The sequence below is a fragment of the Tinamus guttatus genome, unplaced genomic scaffold (assembly GCF_059628265.1).
Source record: "Tinamus guttatus ecotype Peru unplaced genomic scaffold, ASM5962826v1 Tinamus_guttatus_pri_ptg000287l, whole genome shotgun sequence".
Classification (NCBI taxonomy): Eukaryota; Metazoa; Chordata; class Aves; order Tinamiformes; family Tinamidae; genus Tinamus; species Tinamus guttatus.
The window spans coordinates 5,144,841-5,172,020 of record NW_028288821.1 but is presented as its reverse complement, the minus strand read 5'-3'; the positions used below and the strand labels follow the sequence as shown (position 1 = coordinate 5,172,020).

Below are 27,180 nucleotides of genomic sequence, written 5' to 3'. Positions count from 1 at the left end.
TGCAATCTCTTTTTGTAAGCTTTACATCTTCTTCAACAATTTCCTCTTATATCTACTACTCTGTTTCTGTAGACTAACTATAAACTATTTTAAATTCAGTTGGATAATGTTTTCTGTATTTTTCTCTTCAAATATTTATCAAATATTAATGTGTAGCTGATTGTTTCTCTGGATCATGCTTTTACATTCCTGAGGAAAATTCATCTTGTACTTGGAAACCTCTTCCTTCAAATCTGTATATGACCTTTGGAGTATATTCCACAGTGCAGTGGGAAATGGGCATATTTTAGAGCTCTTTTAATTTTGTGTAGGATACTTAACTGCAGTATGATGCAAGAGATTGTACACATAGGAAAAGGAAGTTTTTAACAGGTAGAAATTTCTTATTAAAATAGCTTCACTATTTTTATGTTGTGACCTACTAATTAGTTTTCTACTTGGTATTCAAGATTCAAAAACAGACAGGCACATTTCTTGTCCTTTCTCCAATTTCTCCATAACCAGTAACTCCTATCCTAACTTCAGTTGAAGTTCTCATTTGTTAGAGCAGGTTGCTCAATCATTCATTGAGTACTTTGTTTGCTAAATGTTGAAACTACCATGTAAGTTGTACATGTTTGAGACATTGGCTCAAAGTCAGAAATATTCTTAGCCTGTTCTACACTCCTCTCCTGAAAATTTGAAAACCGGAACTGCAAGGGAACTCTGTGGCATGAGTGGCAAGATGTTAACTGCCTTCTAAATTCCTGCTCAGTGCCCCGACAAACCAGCAGATAACTCTGTGTGTGTGTGTGTAAGTTCTCGTTATGTTTTCTGTTAATTTCTCTAAGCCTTTTTCAACCTTTATTTTGGGGGAGGACAAGGCAGTGGGAAGAGACATCTAAGGATAAATTTTATTGCCCTATGGAAGATTTGTTAGCCTTAAATTGAGTGTGAATGTCCTTTTTCTTCCCTTGCAAAGACAACTTCGCTGTCAGAATTCTTGGGAAGACCTTGTGCCTCAGTCCAAACTTGTGTATCATGGTGTCTGTACCAGAGGAAATCTTCACAGCCTGCTTCAGTAAATGCTCCCTCAGGCGGTGGTAGCCTTGGAGTTTACTAGTCAGAGGCAAATATGAGACTTCTGCCTCTCCCCTGTCTCAAGGGGTTAAAGAATTTGGAAACCTTGAAGCTCAAAAAGGACTATATCATTCAAAGTACAATATTATTCTTATGTAAGCGTGTTGAATTAACATACATTTCAAGTGCCTTAACTCCACTAATTTCGTATTTGGTTTCAACATGCTGGGATGCGTTGCTATGCCATACAGAATGGCAAACCTTAGTGGAATGGTTAAATTGTGTATTTGACTAGATTTTGGACAACAGTTTTATTTTAAATAAATTTTTTTAGTCTTCCATGTTCTTTTGTCTTTCAAACTTTGTTAATAGTTAAAAACACAGAAGAATCTGTTTTCTTCTACTGTTGCCCCAACATGTTAATACAAGTTACTGGATGTGATTATCATTAATGTATGTGCATTTATGGAGAATTTATAGCCCCAAATGTCAATGCTAGCAATCTTTTCATGTAGCCAGTTAAAATCCAAGGATCTCATGTTTTGTTTCCTTTGTCTTTGACAGCTGTCCTGAGGTAAAAATCTTTACTTCCTGGAGTCATAGACAGATCACTATAGTATTTACAGAGGTGGAATACAGTTATGACTATATATTTGCCTGTAAAATTTTGGATTATTGTAGCTGTCACTTCACACCCCTTTGGTACTTCCAAGGTGCTTCCTTTGGGTTGCAGTCAGCTTGTAAGTCGATTCTCCTTAGCAGTGCGGGCCAGAGTGAGTTAAAATGCTGTTCTGAAGTAGTACAGTGTTTTTTCTTAAACTTTTGGTTTTGTTTGCTTTTTGCTGACTTAATGTCTTCTGAAAAGCGTAATTATATATTGATTAACTTGAGGCGTGTATATCATGCTGATGGTTGGAGAGGAAGTACTGTAAAAGCTTACCTTAGAGAACATTTACTGTAATAATAGGAGCAAATAGTGTATAGTGGATTAGGTTACTTTGCTGTAGTTGAAAATAGACTGTGGTTTCCCTAATGTCACTGGCCATGGACTGCTACTCTTTTGCTTATGAGAAGAAGCTGTAGTATGTTTGGATATTGTTTAGAAATAATACCAGGTTAGAAGTAGAGTTCTCCGAGCTAAACCTAGGGCAAGTGAGTAACTCAAGCTGGATTAATCTAGGCAAAGATTTGTGTTAATGTAAAGGGATAAGGTTGCTGAAAGCTTCTCTCTTCACATCATGCTAGTGTGTCAAACCTGGCAGGCAGTGGGATAGCCATCTGTGTCTGGGAATACGATGAGGAGATGTTTCCTTGGGAGCTTTAGACACAAAATGTAAATGCTTTGTAATTACAACTGTAGCACACTTAAAAGTGCATGAAAGCTAATTCTGAGCCTTGTTAAGAATTGTAGCAAACTTGGCAAATCAAATTAGATTTTTTTAAAGTACTGAAGAAAGTTAATTGCTTAATTTTCCATATGCTTGGGAACATCCAGAGAAAAATAGGTGCCAAGGCTACTTCTGTTTTTTTTTTGGATATGCTGCCCACAGTAAAACATTATGCTAGATAGTGGCGTCTTTTATACAAACTTCTGTGGGGTCCATAGTGTCCATTATATTTTGTAGCAGTAATTTCTGATAGTGTATTAAGAGTCATTGAATAATTTGCAGATCACTTACACTCATTTTTTAAAGCAGGTTTGAATTACTGAATGTTTTCATCTGCTATAAGAAGTGAATTTTTTTGTAAAGAACTTGGAAGAGTACTGGCATTTTGTTCCTTTAAGGGTCATCTGGATGCTCACTGCTTTTACTGAAAAGCTGTGATTGAATATAACTAGGTTGATTCCACGGTATCACTTTGAGTGTTTTTAATAACAGCAAAACATGAGGAACAAAGTCTAGCTCCCGAGTAAGCAATCATCTGCTTTCAGTACTTACATTATTCTCCATTCAAAGAATAAATGTATTTTGCATATAATCCATTCTAAAAACTTAAAATGTCACCTTTAAAAGCTTGATCTTGACTATAAAGTAGATATAAAGTAGATTTAAATGTAGTATTGTGTTGTTCTGGGTTAATTATGCTACTTAGACTAAGTGCGATGGAGGTGTAGTCTGTCTCTCTAGGTCTGGAGCATGGACAAGTATTAAAATACTCTTTTGTCAATTGATAATGGCTACACCTGTCCTTCGGCCTTTTTTTATAAAAAGAATTAATTATCATTATGAAAAAAAAAATCAGGCAGTGATGAGACCCAACAGTGACCCTCCCGAGGGTCACGGTAAGCTGAACCCAGCAGTGTGTTGGAATAGCATTGGGAAGAGTGGTCCTGCATGCCAGAGAAACCGAACTGCCCGCAGCTTACACATGCAGAACGCATTTCTGGAGACGCCTTCAATATCCAGACTCCGGTATGTTCTTACCGCCTCTGTTTTTGACAGCCTGACAGTTAATAGCATTTGGTTTTGTCTTTTGGAGGAGTAGTTGGGAGATGGAAACATTTCCATTCTTAAGTTGATCTTGCCTTTCCCTCACTATAGGATTTTAAGTGCATTTTTACATGTAAGTTCTTAAATCTGCTGTTTGGCTTTAAGATTGAGTAATGCCAGATGTGATTCTTGATAAAATTCGAGTTATGAAGCAAGTTATGTTTAGACTGATTTGTAGAATTTTTGTTCTCGTGAGTTCTGACTTCTGACAGGAATATAGAAGCTGCTCATAAAGCAGGGAAAATGATCTTGACATACTTTGGTCTTGCATGACATCAGTGTGCCTCCTTACCTTGTGGAATGTGGTTCAAGGTGAGCCCTGACCTGCTATCTTTGTAGCTTGCTATCTTTCCAATCCCTGTTTTCAAAGTCTTTTCTGTGTTGGTGTCTTAGTCTGTTTGGAGTTCAGGGGCTGATCCTTGTAGAAGACTGGGGTCATTCCAGGCTGTCTTTGGAGGTGGGCAGGGTCATGGTGCCCTTTCCAGGGCTGGGTGTCTGTTTAAAACACTATGGTCAACTTGCTTAAGGCCCCTCACTGTGGCCTCTGCCCTGAGCTGGGCAGGGGCTGAGAAGGCCCCACTATTAGGTGTCTGGCTGTGCATCTGTAACGGGGCTGCCACTGCAATGGCCGAGAGGAACTGGGCACCTCAGGCCTGGAGCCCCCTGCTGGCCAAAACGGCCACTACACTTCTGGTCAGAAGTGATGTCATGGGGTTGGGTGCATGACGTCAGGACCCCGCCGTGATGTAACCCCGCCTCCAGCCAATCAGAGAGGGAGCGGTGGGACGGTGACGTGAGCGACCCTAGTAACAGGCCCCTTTGCAGCGGCCCAATTAAAAAATCGCTGGGGGCGGAAGGCAGCCAATGGGAGGAGGCCGAGGAGGAAGGCGGCAGGAGGCCGGTCTCCTTCATCCTCCCTCCGACAAGATGGCGGCGCTGGCGATGGTTGCACTAACCGCTTTGTCTCCCTTCGGCGCCTAAGCCCCGTCCCGGCCCGACCCGCCGCTCCGAGCAGCGGCAGCGGAGACATGACCGCAGAGCCCATGAGGTAGGGCGCGGGGCCCGCGCCGCCGCGAGCCGAGCGGGGCGGAGCAGGGCGGGCCGAGCGCCGCCGAGGCGAGGAGGCGGCCGGGGCCGCAACCCGCCGCGGCCTGGCGGGGGGGCGGGCAGGGGGAGGCGGCGGCGACGGCAGGGCCGGGCCCGCAGTGCGGAGGCCGGGCCGCTTTGCGCCGGCGGGAAGGCGCGGGGAAGCCCGGCCCGCCGGGGCGGGGCCCGGCCCGTCCGCCGTTGTAAGGGTCGTGGGGCTCCGGCAGCCCCCGCCCCACGTGTCGCTCGGCGGGGGAGCGATTCCTCCCGCGCCGCCCCCCGGGGGCCCGGGCCGGTACCAGCGCCCCCGGCACTTCGGACCGGTGCTCGGCAGCGCTGCGGAAAGTAAACACGGTGCCGGGAGGCAGGTTCGGCGTGCGCCAAGGGAGAGGCGCCATGTTAAACTGTGGATAAACAGTTGGGTTGGGATGTGCCCTGCGCTTAGGGATCTGCAGGGGTCTGGCGGATCAGCGCCGTCCATCCTCGCAAATATTCACGGGGCCCGAGGCGCTGTTAAAACCATGTACTGTCACGCAGCCTGTGCAAAGGCATCTACCTTCAGCGTCAAAACCAAGCGTCAAGAAAAGGAGACATCGCGTCGCCTTAACCCACAAACCTTAGCTAAAAGTTTTTTGGGTGGTCATGTTTGTTCAACTTCACCTTCTAGCTTCAGGCATCTGTCTTTTGAAGAGTTGCTCGTAACTGCAAGTTAGCTGCAACCAAAAGTTAAAGGAAGGGTAATTTTCTTGTATGTATCTTGATTTCAAAGCCTTCATGTTTTTGAAGAAGTAACACATGAATAATTCTAACAAAAAATGATTTGAAAAAGTTTGTTAGCATTATGTTATTAATGTTGATTGGGTGTAGGAAATAAGTTGTGAGTGTTACAAATAACTGTTATTTCGCATATAACTTCTCAGTAGTACTATTTCTTCTGCATGTTTTGTCTCCCTCATTTTGCAAAACAGAGTTTCTCTCACTTGCTCTTTCTCTTTCTTTTTTTTTCTTCCTCTTTCTCTCTCTTCCACTTCCTTCCCCTTTGTGTTCTTGAAGTACTTTGACAGCCCAAACCAATTTTATGTTTGATTGATTTCTATTTTGTGTGTTTCATTGAATACTGATTTAGGAGGCATTCTTTTTCATACCCAACCTTTTAACATCAAAGGTAGAATAGGGTTTTGTATAGCAAAAAGATTTTGGTTACTATAATTTATTGGCTGGTTTATAGTTATGACTGATGTTCCCAACTCTAATAGTGCTCTTTCATTTGGACCATACAGCCTTTTTTTTTTTTTTTTATGCTATCGCTGCTGTGTTTTATGCCTTGTTTTCCTGTTTCCGCTGTTTGTTTTTTTCTTCCCTTGATGGTCTGTTTTACAGGTCTTCTTCTAAACTCTTTTCATCTTCTTAAGTTGTCATTAGTGTACCAGTTAATGTTAAGTGGTTAGGTTAGTTGATGCTTCAAGGGGAATTAATAGAAAATACAGAAATTCGTAAGTTTTCTATCCTCCCCCCCGTTACTTGCGGACAGTAACGTTAAATCAGATTATTTTATGTATATTTCATGAAAAGATATATACAAAATATATTTGAGAGTGTGCAGTTTTTAGGCTGGATCTGGACCACATACTAAGTGTACCAAATAACAAAATATTTCTTTAAAAATATTTGTGGGGATAAGCATATTTTTTTTTGAAAGCTTGAAGCTTTCTGCCATTCATGAACTCAGTTCTTAGTCAGCCTGAATGGTTTAGATAATTCTCATCTCACATAGGGCTCATTTGAACAGTTTGTTTTTACTTTACAAGAACAGTTACACACCAGGAGCTACACGTAAAGTTACAGGGTGCCATGAAAAAAGTTGGGAAGCTACTGAATATATTTCATGGGCTCTTTCTTATTTTCTGTTAGCTCAGGTTCTACATAAAAATTGTATTGACAGGGAATAAGATGGAAAAGAAAATCCTTTTAGAGGAGTTTGATGCAGTGATGTCTTGGTATAGAAGTGAAGGTATCTTTCTCCCTGTGTTCTTCGGAGACTGGCACACTCACTCTGTGTTCTTTGCCCCCGTTTTTCACTAGACCTCCTGCTGCCTGTCAGCTGCCTGCGTTTCTTTGACCCTACAAGTTCCTCTGCAGATCTTCTCCCTATAATATTTCCCCTTAAAGAAATGTACAGGTAAACAGCTAGAAGATAGGAATAGAATTGTTTGGAGTATGTACACACAATACAGTTCTCACAATAATATTTTGCCAGCCCTTTTGGCTGACCTGAAGGCATGTAGTGTTAAAAAAATATATGAATGATCAATATTAGTCTGCTGACTTTAAAGTTTATGACAAATAGGAAGCATTTTTCTTTTGATGTTAAGAATCAGAGCGTTTTCAATGCCCAGGATAAGAAGTTTGGATTGCTGAGAAACATGGTCAATAGTGGAATAACTTCCACTAAGTTCCACTAATAACTAGGTTGGTAAGCTTCATGTATTTTTAAGATGAATACTTCATCCTTTTTCAACTTGCGGTATATAGTTTTGAGGATTTAGGGGTTTTTTTGTTGTCTGCTTTTTGTATCAGGATTTCTTTGTTCTGAATGAGTGATGCTATAGGAGACATATTATTTCCAATTAGGTTATTGTGGAATTAAACAAGCCATCTTCCTTGTTCCCTGAAAACACAGGGTAAGCTCATGTCTTTCACACAATTGTGTGGAATGAACATGAGCAGATTGTTTGACTCTCTTCCCATGAAGAGCAAAACTTTGGGCCGTCTGTCATCTCCTGTGCCAGATGTATTCCAGGGCCAATGTGTTGGCACTATTAAAGTGAAATTCTCTAAGGGGGGAACTTGCCGCAGTGACTACGTTACTTCTGTTTTAGTATAGTGTCTCTGATGGGCTTTTTTTTAAACTTTGTGACAGGGTCTCTAGAGGACTTGCTGAAGGTGTCTTTACCGTCTGTGAAATAATTTAGCGTGACAAAGACACATAATACAAATTCTGCAATGGGATAGCCTTATCATTACTGAAGCTTCAAACTCCTCAACTCGTTACAGATATCTGCAAGGTTTCATGACCACTTGCATCCTCAGCTTGAAGGCAGAAAAAGGCAATGTCTTGTGTATTTTTACTTGGATATACCTCATCGAAAGAAAACCTCAGAACAGAAAATAATGCTAAAACACACCATTTTCGACGTAGAAACAAATGCCTACAGCCTATGACAAAGTATGTTTCTAGACGAGATCACTAAATATGTCCTTTATAATTAGGAAAACCAAAGGATAATGTTGAACCTCATGAAGTCAGATTTTGTATCACTGGAGCTCAGGCTGTGCCTGCAGGTGATTTGCAAACATGAATCAGTTCACGGGTAGGTCAGTGGGAAGTTGCTCCTTGGTGACTCAGGATGGGGAGAATAGAAGTAGCAAAAATTCAGTGGCAAATATAATGGAAGGTTTTTAGGTGGTAGGTAGTGTGCTCTGATTTACTGAATGAAGTGTACTAGGCTTTTTTTTTTTTCTTATTTCAACAACAAGTCACCAAGCTGTTGCTGATCAAGATGAATGATAGACTAATCAGTTAGTTGCTTTTTTAGAAATGGAGTGAAACCTTGAAAGAACAAGACCTTGATTACACAGGATTTTCAACAGTGTCAGATTTAGTGCTATTTACACAGTTTAGTTGTCAAGTCTGAAAGCTGTGCAGTTGTAGAAGTTTCTGTCCTAATATATCTACCTGTTGAACTTAATAGGCCCAACTGTAGAAATCTTTTGGGGCAGATATATTGGACATCTGAGGCAGAGTTTGTATTGAGTGATGCCTCACTGATAGTCTGTAATAAGCTCCAAGAAGGCGGCAAATGAAGGAAAAGAGAAGATAATTTTAGAATTAGAGGCGTGATGCTATTGGGTACAAACCTTGTTTCCCTTTGAACAAAGCATGTTTAAGGTTTTTGTAATACTACTTTCTGTCTTTAAAAATATGCTAGATTGAGCTTTCCTGAATTAACATGTTAAGATGCTCAGTTTGCCATTATTTCTTCTTTCTTTTATCATAGAAGTGAAAAATTAAAATACTTAAATACCTTTCTTTTTTAAGCCAGAAATTTTCAAATGGTTGACTTCAGTCAGTATTTTTTAAGCCTTTTCATTTTGCAGATTAACTGTTTTGCAAATGAAGTTATGGACTTGTGCACAGCATTCAAGCCTACTTGCCTTTTTTTTTTTTTCTCCCCTTAAAGTTCCTGTGAAAGAAGCAGATTAAAAACAAGTATTTTTTTCACCCTTTGGTCAAGCACGTTGTACTCTACCTGAACGTGCTTTACTGTTCTTATGCTCCAAAGACATTTCCTCAATATCAACATGTGACTTAGACCTTACTAGTTATCTCTTGATTAAGCCCCTGTGAATTTAAAGTCAGTTCTAACCAAAATAAATGAGTGAATCTGTCTATGTGAGGCTGTAAGCATTGAGTGAGGTGCTAGGTGCCTGCATCTCTTCTGAAACAGAGCTTCAGTAGTTAGGTATTTTCTAGCTTGTATTTGGTTTTGATAAGTTTAATGTGCTACAATTTATAATGTCACTTACCTCAAAAATAAAACATAGATTTTTTTGCTGTTGTATGAGTAGTTCAAGCTCACACAGACTATTGCTGCCACTGAAGTTACTGCCACATCCCATCCTGCCACAGAACTCAAACCCCATTGTCACCTCTCCATGCTTGCAGAAATGTTCATAGCAAGGAGCAGTGAGGTGGATCGGGGAACTGATCTAGGGTCAGCAGCTACTTTTAATCTGCGTCAGCTTCTACGTATAGTTGAAAACAAACCCTTCTGCAGTGAGTGGAGGAGAAAGGAGAGAACTGTAAACATGGGACCAGCTGTATGTGTGTTTGGAGGTATTGAGGGCCTGCATTCTTTAGCAGTAGAGCTTGTTCTTGCTAACTTAGCTGATTATGTGAGTCCTGATTATTCATATAAGTAAGAATAGGTTACAAAATATTAATCTGATTTAGCCTATAAAATACCATGTTGCTTTGTCTTTTGAGAACTGTTGATGAGTTAAAAACAACTACTAAAAAAGGTAGCAGTGGTCTGTTTTGACACATTTATATAAACTTATTTACTGATAGCATAGGCTGTAGTAGCCTGCTTTCACTTTCTGGTTATGTATTCTTTCTGATAGAAGTAGGCTGCTTACAATATTGCAGACTTGTTCACTCCTTTTCTCATTGGATATCAGAAGGTAAACAACTTTTATTTCAGGTTTTACTATCTTTTATTCTCTCTTCCATAGTCTTCAGCCATTTCTTTTTTGTAAGTTCAGCCACAATATTTGCACAGTTTATAGGAAAAGGACATGTAGTCTGCCATTTTAACAGAAATCTTTGAATTGGGTAAATCGCTAATGCTTTTCCTTTCTTAAGGAAAATCTTGCCTGAGGATTTGCAAATGATGGAATACTGATCGGACTATATCGAGACTTAGGCAGTATGAAATGAATTTCCAAATTTTTGAGAGGAAAAAAAAGTGCTTGCTACTGGTTTTGGAATTGTATTTTTAATGAAATTGCATCAATCTTAGCTTTATTTTACAACAGCATTTTGGAAAACTAATTGAAATAGATAAGCTGACAGAAACTCCTGCATCTCTGACTTTCAGGAGGTATTTGAAATTGAAACGAGGGGTAATTGTTCACTCTAAAAGCTGATGGGAGTCAGTAAAGGAATGGGAAACTCACCTTTTTGGGAACAAAAAAAGTTTAAAAACCATTCTTCCAGTTGCTGACAGTAGGTGAAACATTCCCCACCTTTACATTCAAAGTGTATGGAGAAAGTAGATAGAAACTGAATGCAATAAAGCATTTCTTCCGGGAAATATAATCAAATATGGCCTGTGTTTGCTCCCAGAATGGACAGTCCTCCTCTCTTCCTTGCCCTGGCTATGAATTTCACTTGCCATCAGATCAAAGAGTTATACAAATGTGTGGCGAGTTGATTTAACTCATTACAGAGAGGCCTGCTCATTAGGTTACACAGGTGATGAGCTAGACATGTGAGTTAGGGGAGCTGTGGTCAGCAGTTTGATTGAATTAAGTGTCTTGTGAGCCTGCTCATTTATATACTTACCTTATTCAGGGGCTTTAGCAGTATTTAGAATATGTCTAGATTAGGACAAAAAAGCCCACATGTTTTTCTCTTACTATATTCTCTATGTCTGTAGGGTCATTTAGCCTATGCATATTTTTGGGTTTTAGCCCATATTAGGTTTGCCTAGTACATGTTGTGATTACTCACATGTTAGGCCAGGCCTTTAGTGGTTAATACTATAGGGCTGCTCTGAAATTGTATTCTTATGTGATATGGAGCTAATCATAACAGTAACTAGCTCCCAAGGTCATAAATCGGGTTCATGGCCAAAACAGTAATAATAGGCCACCTCTCTTTGCATTCCTAGTCTAATTAGGCTAAAGAGTGGTAAAAGAGCTGCTGACTGATAGTGAAGCAGGTTGCTCGGAAATAGGCAGGCCTGGAATCACTGGTAAATAATGTAGGGACTCTTGCTAAATGGCAGAGAAAAACAGTGCTTCTGATTTGTCTAAATTTTTAGGCTCTGGTGATTTTGAGAATAGTACATATTTTATATTTTATGATCAATTTAATAGTGGGAGAGACAATATAAAGAATTCGCAGTAGAATCTTTAAAAGGATTACAGACGATATATTCGCAGCTACCAATGCATCATATTAAAAAAAATGCATGTGCAAAAATCAGATAAAGGACTCCTTAAATTAAAATTTCTTTGTGATGAAGTATATTGAATGTAAGACCTTTGCTTACATTTGACCTTGGTATTATTTAGTATGGGATTGTGATATAAAATGCTGAATAAGCAAGAGGAAAAGCAAATTGAGGATACTACTTAGTATTAATTTGTAAATTTGTCCACATGAACATTTTACTCTGAAAATGGTTAAGACCAGAATAGTTAGCATAAGAGGTAGTAAATGGTAGCAGCTGATGTTCTGAATTCTTAGTCACAGTGCGCATGTACATTAGAACGCATGCACACTGTTCTGGATTTCTGTTGTATGCTGAGAACAATAGTGTCATAACTCATTTATAGTTCCCAGTTTCTTTTCTAAAAGTTTATTACCAAGATATGCTGTTTATGTACTAAATCAGCAGAATTTCCACTGCCTTTTTTTCTTTTCTTTTTTTTCTTTTTTTTTAGGGTACTTTTTGTTGCCTTTCTAAATATACATTAGTTCTTTACACTGTCTGGAAAGGAAATAAAAACTCTGTATATTTTTACTGTCAAACAATTTGGAACAGCTATTTATTTTTTTAACTTGATATAAATAAATTGTCATTAAATCTGCCTTTAAAGTAGAGAATGTAGTCTGTTGAAAACTGAAAGGCGTCATTATCATCTTTTGTATCGTTTTCCAGACATGCCCTCCATTCATTAGCAGAAGGGAAGCATAAGTTTAGGAACTGGCAGTTGTGTAGCAGCATGAGTCCAGTTGGAGGCAAAGACTCTTTGATTGAGAGGAACATTCCTAAGATAAAATTGAGAGTAAAACAGGCTTTGTTACTGTGTTTCAGAGCTGCTGTAGCGATTAATGGTATATCTGTAGTCTCCAATAAAACCTCTGATTTTCTCATCTAGAAAATATTTTCATGACAAAATGTTCTTTTGTTTTATTTTTATTTCAGATAACCTCAAAAGATTTTTTTTTTAATATTTAGCACTGTTGCCTATATAGTTGTGTTCACTGTTTTAAGTAGTCATTTGCATTAATGCTGTTCCATGTATGATTCTGGGGTGAGCTCAGCTGCATGTCTTGTGAAACAGGTGATTTTTCCACAGCAGTAATAGTTAAAGTCAGCAGTTAATAAATTAGTTGGTATATTCGGAAAAACAGGAGAGAGAGTAAAGGCAATGAATCATGCTGATAAATATTCAAAAGACCCTTCAATTCTAAAATGAGACCCTGAGAATTTTTTCTTGTTATTAGAAGACTGTTTTGGAAGTAATGGGGAGGTAAAGAGTAAAAAAGAGAAAAGCTTTTATCTTTTAATGGGGTATTGTAAAGTTAACTTGGGAAGAAGATAGTTTATTTCAGTTTGAAAAACTGTGCCTAATAGTAGGGTTAGTATGATGATTTAGATATTTCAGCTGGCAGGTTTTTGAGGATTCCTTGTATCCAGGAGGTAAGCAGTGACAAGCAGCTGAGTGATAACTTATGATACAGGTAGATCAGAAAGAGGATGACTTGTGTTGGCCACAGTCAATATGTTTGTTCTTAAATCATGCATGTTGGCTCAGGAAGCAGTAGAAGCTTTGGGTGAATAAAAAGGGTCTAAAGTAATAAGCATAAAGTGAGAGGGAGTAACAGGTTATGGGGAGGTATATAGTTTTTTAAAAGAAACACAGAAGTGTTGCTTTCTTACAGTAATGAGTATAGATAGAAGACTAATGTTTTAGAGTCTTTAAAATGTCTTACTGAAAACTTGGAGGGTAATACTGTGTATGAAGTGAACGGGAATACTAATGCAAAGAAATGAAGAAGAAATACTCTAATTCTACACTATTTTTTGACAAAATATAGTATATAAAGTATGCGTTTGGCTTATTTATCATAAGCTTTACACAATCATGGAGGTCTGTTGCACTGAGTATATGTTTCTTTTTTTTATGTTGTAGGTGAGCTTTGAGGTGAATTGTTTGTGTTTATATCGACAAGAGTTACGTGTTCTTTTGAGCTTCTGGCAAAGTCTAATCTTAAAAATTTATTTTTCGGTTTGCATGATAAAACTACTACTCAGAATTTTTTTTTTTGGAACACCATGTTAGAGCTAGTTAAGTATAGTAACAAAAAAAATTCTGACTCTCAATTAATACAATATTTATGGTGAAAACTCAATTATTACCTGAACATTTGTTTCCAAATGGGATATGAAATTAAATATAAAATTAACAATTTTATTAAATTCTGATTTAAATATAGGTGCAATTTTTGGGGCAAAATATGGAAGCATTGAGGGTACTGTAAAGTATTTAAAATGAGAGTCAGCATCACCTCTTTCAGGTTTGTTAAATTGGCATGAAATGTGTGGGTAACTTGAAGTTTTACTTGCATTTTAACAGTGAAAGCAAGTTGAGTACATTGGTACAGAAGCTTCATGATTTCTTGGCACACTCGTCGGAAGAATCTGAGGACGCAAACTCTCCTCCTGCATTTGCCAAAAAAAAAACCACAGGTAAAAAAGAAATTTCATATTTTTTTGTTGATGTATGCATTGTTCTTAAGTTGAACGACTTTTTTGTCTTTATTTCACTATGTTGTACTTAAGTAAGTCAATTATGTATATTCTAATGCTATTCTAATTCTAAGAATTCTATTCTAATTAAGTGGTCATATCTAAATAGATATACGGTATTTTTTGCTTTTAGTTATGACTGTTTTCTAAATTTGGAAAAAACAAATCCTACTTGTGATTCACTGTCTGTAAAATATGAGATATGAGATAAGATATGAGCAGCATGCATGCATTTGCTTCAGTAGCAGTTCCTTGGAGAGGTTGTTGTTAATTTTTGAAAGTTACTTTGTGTAAGTGAAGAATCCTTTTTATTTTTTTAAAAGCTTTTCTGGTTATTGTAAAATGGCAGAAATTTTGGAGATTTAGCTTTCTTAGGAATTTGGAAAGAATATATACGTTTGGAAAGATCTGAAAACAAAATGGTGCTTCTGAAAAACTTGAAGTGTTTTGCTAGATTAAATTGATACTAGTAACTTTTACTTACCATTTAGAAACTTGAACTTTAAATATTTTAATTTTGATTAGAGCATTAAAAATGAAATTATTTTAAAATTGTATTAAGTAAAATCTGTTTGCACTTGAGTTTAATTTGGACTGGGTTCAGGCATGCAACTTCTCAGGCTATACTATTTCATAGCAGTGAATTAAAATTATGATGAAATGATAGACTACAGGAGATGGAGAGTTTGTTGGGTGTTATATGGAGTTCATTTGCAACCTCTCATTGTCTTCAGTAATAGACTTGTGTGTATTTTCAAGTGTATGCTTTTTACCTTTTCATGCTTTATCCTGAAGAGAGGATAAAACTGCAGTGGGCTGCTAACTTCCTTGTGTCAGCATCCAGGTCAAGTGTTAACATATGGGAAAGAAATCATGCATGCAGTAGTTCAGCAGAATAATACATTTGATTATTATGTAGATACATATGTCTCAGAGTGAGATTTTTCTGAGAAGCATGCTGTTTTGAAACAAGTCTTTTTCTTTTATCCTGTGTAATTACAAAGTAGAATTAGGCTCTTTGCCCCAAAATACAGATTTACTTTGTAATGGTAGCACAGTGACCAACAACAGAAGTTTTGCAGTATTTTATGTGAGAGCCCAGCTTTTTTTAAGAGCATATTGAAGTTGAAAAGTCAAGAATTAAGCACTTGAATATTAGGAAATGCCAGAATTAACTGTGCAGGTTTGCTGTTTCTCCCAGCTTTTTGTGCTTTCCAATACAGTCTTCATGGTACGTCAATCAATAAACAGAACAGTCGCTTGCTGAGTGCTTCATCTTGTACACTGCTATGCAGGTGAACTGTACCATAATGCTAAGAGTACTAAGTAAAGTAAAATTGTGCTGATAACCTTGATTCTGGCTCTTCTTCATTTTTGAGGCGTTGTTTTTACAGCCTTAATGTTTCTTTGTCCTGTCTGCATTCGATTTGGATGACTCCCTCTTCTGCCTTGCGTGGGTGCCAGCAGGGGAGTCGCAGAGAGCAGAGGAGAAACTCCCTTCCTGCTCTTGTTTTAAGTGACCGGCCCCTTCTTTGGAGCAGCAGTCACAGGGAAAACCCTGTGCTCTGGTAGCCCTGAAGTGGAGGGAGGAGGTGCTGCTTGGTCAGCACTAGGAGCTGGGGGGCTGTGCAGCCTGCTTAGTTATTCTGCAGTCCATGTCACTTGTAGAAGCCGGGGGATGATGGAGCATGTTCAGCATGTTCAGTGGGGGCTTGCACATGTGCAGACTGGGAGGGCAGAATCTGCAGAAATTCTAGCTGCCAGAATCAAAGAAATGTCTACTGAGCGCATACACGTTGATATTCTCTGTAGAGTTATAATTTGGGCAAAATTGGGCAGACAGTCGTAGGCAGGCAGAATCTAGTCTCCAAAGGAGATGGCACCTTTCTGTCAAATTTTGAGTTCTTAGAGGCATTCCCTACTTCTAATATTCCCAAGAAATAATTTCAGCTATTAGAAAGGAGCCCAATCTTTGTTTTGATTTCTCCCTCTTCCCTGCACGTGTTCACATGCAGAAATAGGTGGATAATTTTGTCTAGAATTTTCCCAAACAACTCAGCCTTCGGTGTGTCCAGCATGAAGTTTTGTAGTCAAAATGATATGCATTTTTACAAGCATAGGATTTTTTTATTTTATTTTACGTTTTGGGTAAAGTGTCAGAATGTAGTAAGTTGCAATACTCAGTCTCGTGTTATAATCACAAATGGTAGAGATATTTCATTACTGCTTTACTTGCAAGTTTCCCAGTAGTCTGTTGAAGTAGTAGTTTCTGTCAGTAGTAGTAGTTTCTGTCAGTAGTTTCCCAGTGTCTGTTAAAATACTACTGCTATTATCTTACTATCTTAGACCTTTGAGCAACTACAGTTACTATTAATCACATGGAAACTTGTCCTTCTTCCATCATATGGAGTTGGTAGCCAGAGCAAGTACAACTAGGTTCTTGGTTACTTCTGTGTCTTTAAGGTTATGTATCCCACAGTTCCTAAAATCAAAGTCAAATTGTATTACATGTCAAATGGGACTTTGATATGTGGTTCTATCTTCCTGGATTCGACTTTGTGTTTTTAATGTCAGATATGTAGGAGAAAATATGTAAAGTAACTTCTCAAAAATTGAAAAGAAATATACTGTATACTCTGCATTTACAATTATATTCTTATTTCTGTAATATGATGTCTTCCTCAGTGAGGCTTGTCAACAAGCTACGTAACTGAAAGTAATTTCTAAATGATTTTTTTTTAGAATTTGTCACATGCATTGAACAGTGTTTTGTTGTTGTGCAGCAGGCTTGCTTGTAAAACCTGCAGTCATTCTGTTCCTCATTTATGTTGATAAAACATAAACAGTACTGTGAAATACAATTTAAAGAATTGCTAATAATTCTCACAATTCAATTGGATTGCTTTCTGTCTATAGGGAAGAATAGCGAACCTGAAAATAGTCCGACTACAATGGAGAACAACAGAGAAGAGGTAGGAATACTAACGCTTTTGAATTCTAGCTATACTGCTAGTGCAGAATGGCTAATATATGAAACTAAACTACCTTAGTTGCTTTTACAATAAATGCTTCAAGAATACTCTCAGAACCATATGTAGGAGATGTCACCATCCTATAGGCTGACGATAAACATTGGCTAAGATAGAGAAATGGGAATGTTGTTGAACTTCAGCAAAATTCTTCTGTATACTGTATTAACCAAAGACATTTTTGATGTGGTATGTCTTATTAATATCAAGCGTTCTATCCAATTGGAAACATTGTGTTTGACACTTTATACATCAAGAACATGCAAGTGCCATGTCCTATCTTAAGTTACCTTTATTGCAATAAATTCAGGTATGCGAAATCCTGTTAAAAATAATGTTTTCATGAAAAGCCGGCCCTGTGTGGGCAGACGCCAAGTGTTTGCATTCTGCTGGCAATTCTTCTGCCTTGTGATGTGGATACACGCTGCATCACTTGGGCAGCGATGACCCTCGAAGGACCAGCCTTGTAATACCCTCTATGTGTGTATGTCAGGAAAAATAGTAATTTCCTTTATGTAATGTGGAAAATATTTAGTGAGTTGCTTAAGCTATGCTAGCATGAAGTCCCGGTGACTTGTACAAAAGTCAAATATACAAAAATATGCAGCAATGTGGAGGAAGTGTATATTAAGCATGGCTTTTGCCTTGTGTTGTGGCTTTTGCCATTCTTCCATGTGCTAATCGTGCCAATTAATGTTGCAGTGAAAACAAACACTGGGAGACCTCAGACCCTTTCTGACTAGGGCTGACCATTGCTCTTAGTCTGTGCTCAGTCCACACTCTGGAAAGTTCATAGTTCTTTCAGCAGCAGTGGAAATTGAGAACTGGAAGGAGAGAACTTCCTCAATTTCAGGAAGACTTAATTTGTGTGAGGTGTATGCAGAGGTTTGAAATAATTCACTTCTCAGTTTAATAACACTTTCAAAGTACTTGTGACTTCTTGGAGTCTTACTACTTACCTAAAATGCCATATTTTAACTGATTCTAGTAGTTGAATTCAACTGCCTTGAGGAAATCTGGTGACTTCTGAGTTTTTTGTTTTGTTTTTAAGTTAATGTAAGAATCTATTTCAGTGGAAAAAAAATGGTGACTCTCTAATGTTTTCTTGGTTTTAGGGCAGTAGTTCTTCAGAAAGAAACAAAGCCTTAGGATCATCACGTTCTAAAAGGTTGGTTCAGAAAGCAAAAAGGAAAAAATAACTTCTTTTGTTATGTGATGCTATAGCATAAGTTCATGCATTTAATGCCAGATACTTCTGATGTAGATTGGTATAAATCCTTTGAGTTTCAGGTAGGAGGGTTGAGGGAGATAAACTCCTCCTTACAAAAACATTACCTTACAGTTTATTTGTTGTAATGACTTAGAGGATCCCACTTAATACTCTCTTAAATTCATTAAAAAATTTATTCAAATAGCATGGTGTTTTGCTTGCAAAGCGCCAGGCTAACTCATCTTGCAATATGTATATGTCACGAGATTTTTCTGTCTATGCAGAAAACCTACAGTTGTAACAAAATATGTCGGATCAGATGATGAACAAATCTTAGATGAAACTGTAAATGAAGATATTTCAAACGAAAACTCAGAAAATGATGTTGATATGAAAAGCTTACCTAAAGGTAGTGTATGTCTCTCTCTGTTTCTGAATTCAGCAGATTAGCCAACATTGTGATGCAGCAGAATTAGTTGACTAGAATGTACATGTATTAGTAAAATGCTTATCTTGGATTCTGTTGGTTTTCATATAGAAGCACACACGTGCACACACATTTAAGAGAAAAAAACATATCTTAAAGTATCTTTAAGTTGGACCAAGTATACTTTAACTTCCAGGTCTGCCAGGATATGTGGCTTAGCTTCGTTGGCATCTGTATTTTTTTCAGAAATAATATCTATATGAAAGAGGGAAAATAATTCTAGTGTTGTGTTAAAGCCTCAAAATCCCTATGTTGCTTCTAAATCTTATTTATTTGTGCTTATTTTTACTCTTCTATATTTGGAGGCTGTTAAAAAAAAATCAGATCACCAAAAGGAAAACTAAATCTTGACAGGGAGGAGAGGCAGGAGAAATGTCGTCAGTTAATTTATTTTTAAGCACAGCTTTTAAAAAGTTAACACTATAACCCTGTACCCTGCTGTTTATAAATGTAGCATGAGCTTGGTTAATTTCTTCCATTTTTTACCTTTGAAAAAGTGGCAGGAAGATTCGGAGGAACTGCTGCTGTTCACCTTATGAGTAGCAGTCCTTGTAGCAGTCCCCTTAAGGTTATTTTTTCAGAATGTTTGATTATTTCCAGCATCCTCACAACCAAAGTGTTAAAAGTGACCTCTAATTGTGAAAGATATTCACAATTCACATAATTCCGGTTAGTGCTGTTTTCTGTTTAAGTAGAACTGTGAGTTCTGGAATATTGTAAAAGGAAGGAACAGATGTTATTCTGTTATTTTCCTTTCTTACTGAAATCAATTAAGGTGAAGAAGGTTGGGTAGAAGAGGGAAAAGAGAGAGAAGAGTAGTTACTTAATAAGGTTTTTGAAAGATTGAAGTAACCAAAAGAAAGCCCAACAGTGAGACAGTCCTGTTATGGATGGACTACTTCTCGATACAGAGAGCAAAAATTGCTCCTCATAGCCCAGTCAGTCTTCAGCTCTCCAGCTGTGAGATGGAAATCAGCTTGAAGTGTGTGGTGTTTGCGTTTTGTCCTATGAACACCTTGCTTTTAGTCACAGGTTGCCTTTAAAAAAAAAAATACTGTGTTGGCTTTCATTTAAGCAAGACTCTTGCACTTCATTTGGATGTGTAATGGTTTCCAATTTTTAAATGAAATTATTCTAGGTACAGTGGTTGTACAGCCTGAGCCAGTCCTGAATGAAGACAAAGATGATTTTAAAGGGCCTGAATTTAGAAGCAGAAATACCGTTAAAATGAAACCTGAAGCTCCTAAAAAGCGTGGAGGTAAATACAATTTAAAACATTTGTTGGTGTTGATGCTTGTGTGTGTGTTGTGGTTTGATGTGTTTTTTGTTGTTTATGTAACCTGTGCTGAAGCCCTTACCCTGCCACGTTATTTTTCTTATTGTACTGCACATAAAAGCAAAGCAGGAGTAGTCCCGTGATCTCGTATCAAACCTCTAGCTGCTTGATCCCAAATTTAATTTGAGATGAGCTTCTCAGAATTTTTTCTTTTTTTCTTGGAAGTGTTGCTGCTTATGAAAGGGACACAGTGATATAATATTAAAGAATGAGTTAAACACTGTGGCAGGTGGCAAGCCTTCTAACCCCAAGCTCACCTCCTTCTGGAGTGAGCTGGGGGCCTGGCATCAAAGCAACACTTTCTTGACCAGAGTATTATTGTAGATACAGCATCCGAGAGCACTGCAAAAGCAGGTTCAGATGTGTTTTCAGGAAATGTCTGGTTAGTCCAGGATTATAGATTGCTCAAAGGAATAAAATTTTAGGTTGTCCTCAAGTGGAGTGCAGAAATCAGGGGAAAATTCTTTCAATCTTTAAATGGTGAGTGGTTATAGAAAGTGTTGCTGTTGCTGGGTGGTGAAAAGTAAAGGCATATTGCAAAGCCTTGCAAGCCAAAATGAAATGTAATAAAATGAATTAAATAATATAGATTTCTTTTAAAAAATGGAAATTAAAAAAAATAATAACGTATGGTTTATAATCCTCTCTATAGAGGAAGGACTGCATGGAATTGTAAGCTGTACAGCTTGTGGGCAACAGGTGAACCATTTTCAAAAGGATTCAATCTATAGACATCCTACACTGAAAGTTCTTATTTGTAAGGTATGTGGTAAACAGTTCTACACTTTGTACTGTGTGTGTTTCTATTTTTGTTTGAAATGTCATGGTAGTGGATTCGGGTGACCTTTTTTTGTGGGACTAGTTCTTTAGCCAAAAACTTTTTAGTCATTATTTGTTACAGTTAAGAAAATTAATAGCAGAAAAAAAGAAAAGGCTATTAAAGTAAAAACTTCAGAAGTTTATATACCCACTTTTGTACACCTCAGTTGTCCAATTCATTGCGGTTTCTCTTAAATTATTTTTAGAGTATTAAGAATAATCTTAGTGATTTTTTTTCTGTGAAATGAGCTTCAGTGAAATGGTTCTGCCTACTCAAATTAACAAAATCAAATTTTGGATGTCGTAGTGAAGAATCATGTAAAATGCTGGAATAAGAAGGTGACAGGTGGCTTCAAACCCATCTCAGTTTCACCTGCGTACAGCTGCTGCACTGTTTTAATTGCTGGCAGCCTCTGTCATGATGGCCTCATCCTTGACCCAAATGAACATCTGGGTCTTGGCACCATCCAGTTCACAGTGGCTTCAGCTGGCCCTTTATTTTCTGCAGTGAAGGAGATGTGGAACAGGTAAGGAAGGAAATACCCCTCCCTGCAGCTGTGGCAGCCTCTGTAAATTTCTGAAGAGGCGTATGAATGTGTGCTGCACTAAGCATTTAGCATCCCACTTTTCTTCACGCACTCCTCTCACCTCCCAAAGCCCAGTTAATGATGAATATTTAGGTGACCTGCTGAATCAGACATGCCCGTCTAATGGAATGTTCTGACTTAGTTCTTTTGTTCATTTTGGCTTGGTTCTTTTATAAAACATCCTGTGTAAGCTTTAGAAAAAATAGCTCATGAGAAAATTGTTACAAAACTTTAAAGACCTTAGCATACAACGCTGTATTCTTTTGGTATATGCAGGTATCTGATTTGTTTTTGAAACCAGTTAGACTTCTGGGTTAAGTAGTATGTTTTGGCTGTGAGCTCTGCGAGGTAATTGTAGCATTTGCTGTTTCTTATATTTTTGATTTAATTGAGCATGGTCTTCTGATAATGTGTGAAAGGGGAATAGAAGTTCCTGACCTGCATACTCTTTTTCTTCAATTTTCGTTCTGCAAATTTCTCTTATTTTTCTCCTACTTAGGTAAACAATCCCAGACCTTTCTGTCTCTGCAGAAGCTGCTTTTCCTTGACTGTGAATATTCTGTTGACAGAACATGTTTTTACTGTATTTTAATCCTTCCTCAAAGTAGAACTTCAAGAAATTTCTTTATCAACAGCTGGAAAAGGGAAAAAAAAAGACTTTCAAAATTTGGTTTAAAGAATTCAGCAACTGAAGCCACTGCTATTTTCTGACTAGCATGTGTTGTTTTTCCTACCATGTTACCCATTTTTCAGTGAAACTAGCTCTACACCTGAGAATTGAAGCTTTGTTTATTAAAATCAGGATAGATGCCAAAAGTTTTTAAAATCTTACGAGATCATTTGCTAATATATAAAACATACAGCTAAGAATGTAATTTATGTGATACTGTGTCAGTGAAGATACATAGCTTTCCTTTTTTAACTTGAGTATTGCCTGGGTTTTCCTAGAAAGTAGATGGAAATAAGGGATGTGAAAAGAAAGACTTGGTCTTGGATGTTCTAAAGTGTAAAAATGTCGCCATCAAATTAAAGCCTATTATTTCATTTTCAAGTCAATCTTGAGCAATCTAAGTCATGGCTTACCCTGTATCTATAGAAAATGTTTTTTAGATTCGTCATGAAAAAAGTGGTTAGAATGCCGAAAACTTTTCAGTTGGTGTTTGCAATGGTCCATTTCTAATACATGCGGAAATTATATGAAATATCAGGAAAGATTTTAATGAAAAATTCCTTGTTTCTTTACTTACAGACTTGCTACAAATATTACATGAGTGATGACATTAGTCGTGATTCAGATGGAATGGATGAACAGTGTAGGTAAGTATATAAAGTCTGTATTAACACTTATAGTAGTTCTTTTTTTTTCTCCCTAGCAATTAAAAAATTATTGATGAATAAAGACCAGTATGTAAGAGCGTAATCAGCAATCATTTCTCATGAAGAAATGCTCAACCCAAGGATTATATAAATATTTCATTCCTGGGTGCTTTTCAGTCGTGCTTTTAATGTTTTCACATAATGGATTTCTGCTTACAATCTTAGTTTTTAAAATGCAAATTCTTCGTGGTGAACAATTAAAATATATAAATATCTCATTTTTTCACCTCATTTATATGGAGATAATTTTATATTTTTGTTTCATTTCAGATGGTGTGCTGAAGGTGGAAATTTAATTTGCTGTGACTTCTGCCATAACGCCTTCTGTAAAAAGTGCATTTTACGCAACCTGGGTCGAAAAGAGCTGTCAACCATACTGGATGAAAATAGCCAGTGGCACTGCTATATTTGCCATCCAGAACCTTTGTTGGACTTGGTCACTGCATGTGACAGCGTCTTTGAAAATTTAGAACAGTTGCTGCAACAAAACAAAAAAAAGATCAGAGTTGAAAATGAAAAAAGTAAAATATATGACCATACACTCAAATTCTCTCCAAAGAGAAATAGTTCAAACTGTAATGGTGAAGAAAAAAAAATAGATGAATCATATTCTGGTTCATTAACATACTCTTATAAAGCACTAATGGTGCCAAAAGACATGCTTAAAAAAACAAAAAAGTTGGTTGAGACCACAGCAAATATGAATGCTAGTTTTGTAAGCTTTTTGAAAAAGGCTGCAGAAAATGTAGACGTAAGCCCAACCGTGCAGCTTCGTCAGCTGAAAGCTTTTAAATCTGTGTTGGGTGACATCAAAAAAGCTCACCTGGCACTAGAAGAAGGTCTGAACCTGGAGATTCAAGCTTTGGATGTTAAAATCAAAGAGAAAAGTACCAAAGAGAAAAAAAATGAACTCAAATCTGAAAAAAATGAGGTGAAAAAAGATGAAGGAAAGGAACACGCCGAGTTAAAAGAGGAGGGCATTGTAAAGGCAGATAAAAAAGTTCTGTCAGAACAGCCTGACAATGAGCCCATGGATCAAAGTATTCCAACAAGGGAGCGAACAGATAACAAGCGTGCTACTGGTGAAGATAAAAAGTCAGGCACGAATGAGGAACCTCAGTATGAACCAAGTACAGAGGCTTTAGACATGGACATAGTATCTGTTCCCTCATCAGTTCCTGAAGATATTTTTGAGACTCTAGAATCTGCTATGGAAATTCAGACTGCATCAGATGAGCAAGGCAGTGGAAATACAGAGACAGATCAGGAGACTGTAAATTCAAATGTAAAATTGAACGCTGCTTTGAAAGATACCAAAGGTGGAGCTAAGTTAAAAGCATCAGCTAAAGGAACAAAGGAATTGATTGTAAAATTGACTCCCGTTTCTCTTACGGAGCCTACAGTTAAAGCTGAAGATCAAGTCAGCCATCCAGAAAAAGCAGATAAGGATACTCGTGTAACACGTAGAGCTGAAAACTGTGATCCTGGAAAACAAAATCACAATGCTGCTGCCAATGAAAGTTCCACAGAAAAGGAAACCACCTCAGCTGCCGAGGAATCTGATCTCAGGAGATCCCCACGCGTAAAGACCACCCCTCTGAGGCGCCAGACAGACGTCAATCCCTTAACGTCCAATTCGGAAGAAGACAGCAATGACGCGTGTAATGAAAAACGTAAGAGGAAATCATCAAAACAACCAAGGGGGAAAAAAGATGAGAGAAATTCTTCCGACAGTACTACTGATAGTCCTAGTTCTAATAAACTTTCTAAATCAAAAGAGCCGAATGTATTAGATGAAAGCTCTGATTCCGATGAGGTGCCAGCTGTTCTTAAAGAGGTAGCTATGTTAAGTCACAGTTCTTCAGATATTGATAGCAATAGTGAAGCACAAACGAATGTTCCTAAGACTCTAAATCCAGTAAAGGATGAAAATGGGAAACGAAAAAGAAAAAGTTCCACTTCTGGTTCAGACTTAGATGCTGAAAGAGGCAAATCAACTAAAAGCCCTGCTTCTGCAAAAAAGAAACGACAAAATTATTCAGATTCTTCAAATTACGATTCTGAGTTAGAAAAAGAAATTAAGAGTTTGAGTAATATTGAGTCTGTGAAAAAAGCCAAGAAAAAATACTCAAGAAAAGATGATAGTTATGATTCCTCTGAAGAAGAACAGAGAAAAAGAGTAATTAGTAAGAGAAAGATTAACTTGAAGAAAGAAAGAGGTAAATCTTCTGAAGATGACGATGCTGAGAAGTCGTCTATGGAGAAGGAGGAGACTAGTCATTCTTCTGAAGATAAAAAGTATAGTAAGAGGTCATCTGTTAAGGAAAGGATAAGCAAAGACTTACAAGAAAAAAATGTAAGGGGAAAGCTGGATGAGTCTTCTGATGCTGAGAAGCCTTTACTGGAGGAAGAGGAGAGCCATCCTTCTAAAGGTATGAAAATGACCGAAGCTAAGAAAAACAAGGATTTGAAAAAGAAAAAGGCACAGGAAGATGATACTTCAGAGAGTACAGAGAAATCTGTAAAGAAAGAACACAGTTTGGATTCTTCCAAAGAAAAATTGAAGAATAAAAAAGCTGAAAGCAAAGAAAAGTCTGAAAACTTAAAAAGTTACAAGAAAGATGATGGTGATGCTGATTCTTCTGATGTTGAAAAGTCGTCCCCAGAGAAAGGAAGTTGCAATTCTTCTGAAAATGATAAAACTAAAAATGAAAGTGTGGTTAAAGAAAAGAAAAGGAGGAGTTTGAGAGAGAGAATATCTAAGAGAGTCCATATTGATTTATCCTCTGATGCTGAGAAATCTCCTCTGAAAGAAGAGACTTCTTCTGAAGATGCTGTGCAGAATAAAAAACGGACTGAAACTAAAGAAAAGAAAAGATTAAGTCACAAAAAGAAAATGTCTAAGAAAAAACAAAATGACTCATTGTCTTCTTCTGATGAGGAGTCTTATGAAGACAATAAAAAAAAGATTAAAAGAGGGGCAGCAAAAGAAAGTAAAAGGGATAACTTAAAGGAGAAAAAGAAAGTGTCAAAAAAGCAGAAGGTTGTCACTTCTTCTTCTTCCTCATCTGATAAGGAAGAAAATGATGATCAGAATTCAATGGATGATGGAAGCAGTGATGAGCAGAAAATTATGCCGGTGACTGAGAGCTTAGTGCTGTCTGCTGGTGCGGGATTTTCTCAGTCATCAGGTGTGCAAAAGAATTTTATGTACATTTTAGTTAACATATTATTTGGGGAAACTTGTAAGATTTTCATAACATTTAATAATCTAGAAGTTAAAATGTCCGTAAGGTATTAAATATACTTCAAAAAAAAAATCTGTAGTCTGGTAGTTTGTCTGATAACCATATGGAAGCATGCATTTCAAGTTAATTTGTCAATTATGGTTTCTAGAAAAAAAAGGATGCTGTTATAAATGTTGAGAATTATAGTCTGCAATTCCAGACAGTATAACTTTGCTCCATGGCCTTCCAGAGCTTCGTTACTCTTTTTAACTGTCCAGTTAATATTTAGCAGAAGCTGGTTATAAGTAGTAGGAGGTCTAGGAAATAATAACAATAATTTTAAAAAGCGTAAAACTGCTTGATTATAAAGACTGTTTTTAGAGGACTTGAAAAGAAAGGGTGATTTTCACATTGCGGGCGCTGTGGATACGTTTAAGAAAATAATTTTTAATTAGAAAAAATGAAATCTACTTGCAGTTTTGATTCCTGAGAGGAGGCTATTTCTGTCACTGTTTCACTCTGCTTTCTGTATTTGATTTTACTCTGATTGTTTGCTCCAGTACTTCCACCTAGCTTGATGCTGCATGCAAATAAAAGGTTTGTCTCCATAACAAGTGGTTATGGAGACAGCAGATGGGGCATAGGTACGTTTTTGCATCCCCAAATAACACTTGTAAGCATGTACTTGCAGTCTTTGAATTTAGTGCCCTGTAATAAAGGTAAAATTTATTAAAGATATTTTGCGTCACTGTAGAGTAACTGTTGGAAGATAAGTTCCTTATTCTGCCTCATAATACCTTTGCTTACTGAGGCCCTCTGATGAAATAAGGTTAGCTGAGTATTCGTGCAGGTCATGTTAGGATTTTTAGGATTCCAGAGGATATTTCCCCAAAGATGCTGCTGTGGAGGGAGATGGAAAATAATCAACTCTGCATATTAATGAACTGACATATTTCATGTAGTAAATGCCTCTTCTGATAAAGCGTGTCGTAAAGATAGACAGTTATACTCAGAGGCAGTAACCCGTCTGCAGCTCACTGGATCTTAAAAAGAAATACTCTGGTAATAGAAGGTTTTCCCATACAGTGTTTGTCCATAGACTAGGGAACAAAATGGCCCAGGGGCACACAAGTCGATCCTAAAGT

General features: G+C 37.5%; 1 protein-coding gene across 3 annotated transcripts in view; it reads left to right on the top strand.

The window, feature by feature from the left end:
• The first annotated feature begins 4,440 nt into the window (after window positions 1–4,440).
• Window positions 4,441–27,180, top strand: part of ATRX (ATRX chromatin remodeler) — a 68,605-nt gene continuing 45,865 nt past the window's right edge. For 2 of the 3 annotated variants that reach the window (XM_088527506.1, XM_088527505.1), the window contains exons 1-9: window positions 4,441–4,599; window positions 13,791–13,903; window positions 16,880–16,935; window positions 18,108–18,160; window positions 18,487–18,611; window positions 19,828–19,947; window positions 20,678–20,787; window positions 22,681–22,748; window positions 23,079–25,999. In XM_088527506.1, coding sequence (XP_088383632.1) covers window positions 4,580–4,599; window positions 13,791–13,903; window positions 16,880–16,935; window positions 18,108–18,160; window positions 18,487–18,611; window positions 19,828–19,947; window positions 20,678–20,787; window positions 22,681–22,748; window positions 23,079–25,999 — 3,586 coding nt within the window. In that variant the 5' untranslated portion in view covers window positions 4,441–4,579. The remainder of the gene's footprint in view (window positions 4,600–13,790; window positions 13,904–16,879; window positions 16,936–18,107; window positions 18,161–18,486; window positions 18,612–19,827; window positions 19,948–20,677; window positions 20,788–22,680; window positions 22,749–23,078; window positions 26,000–27,180) is intronic. The other variant, XM_088527507.1, reaches the window with a different exon arrangement.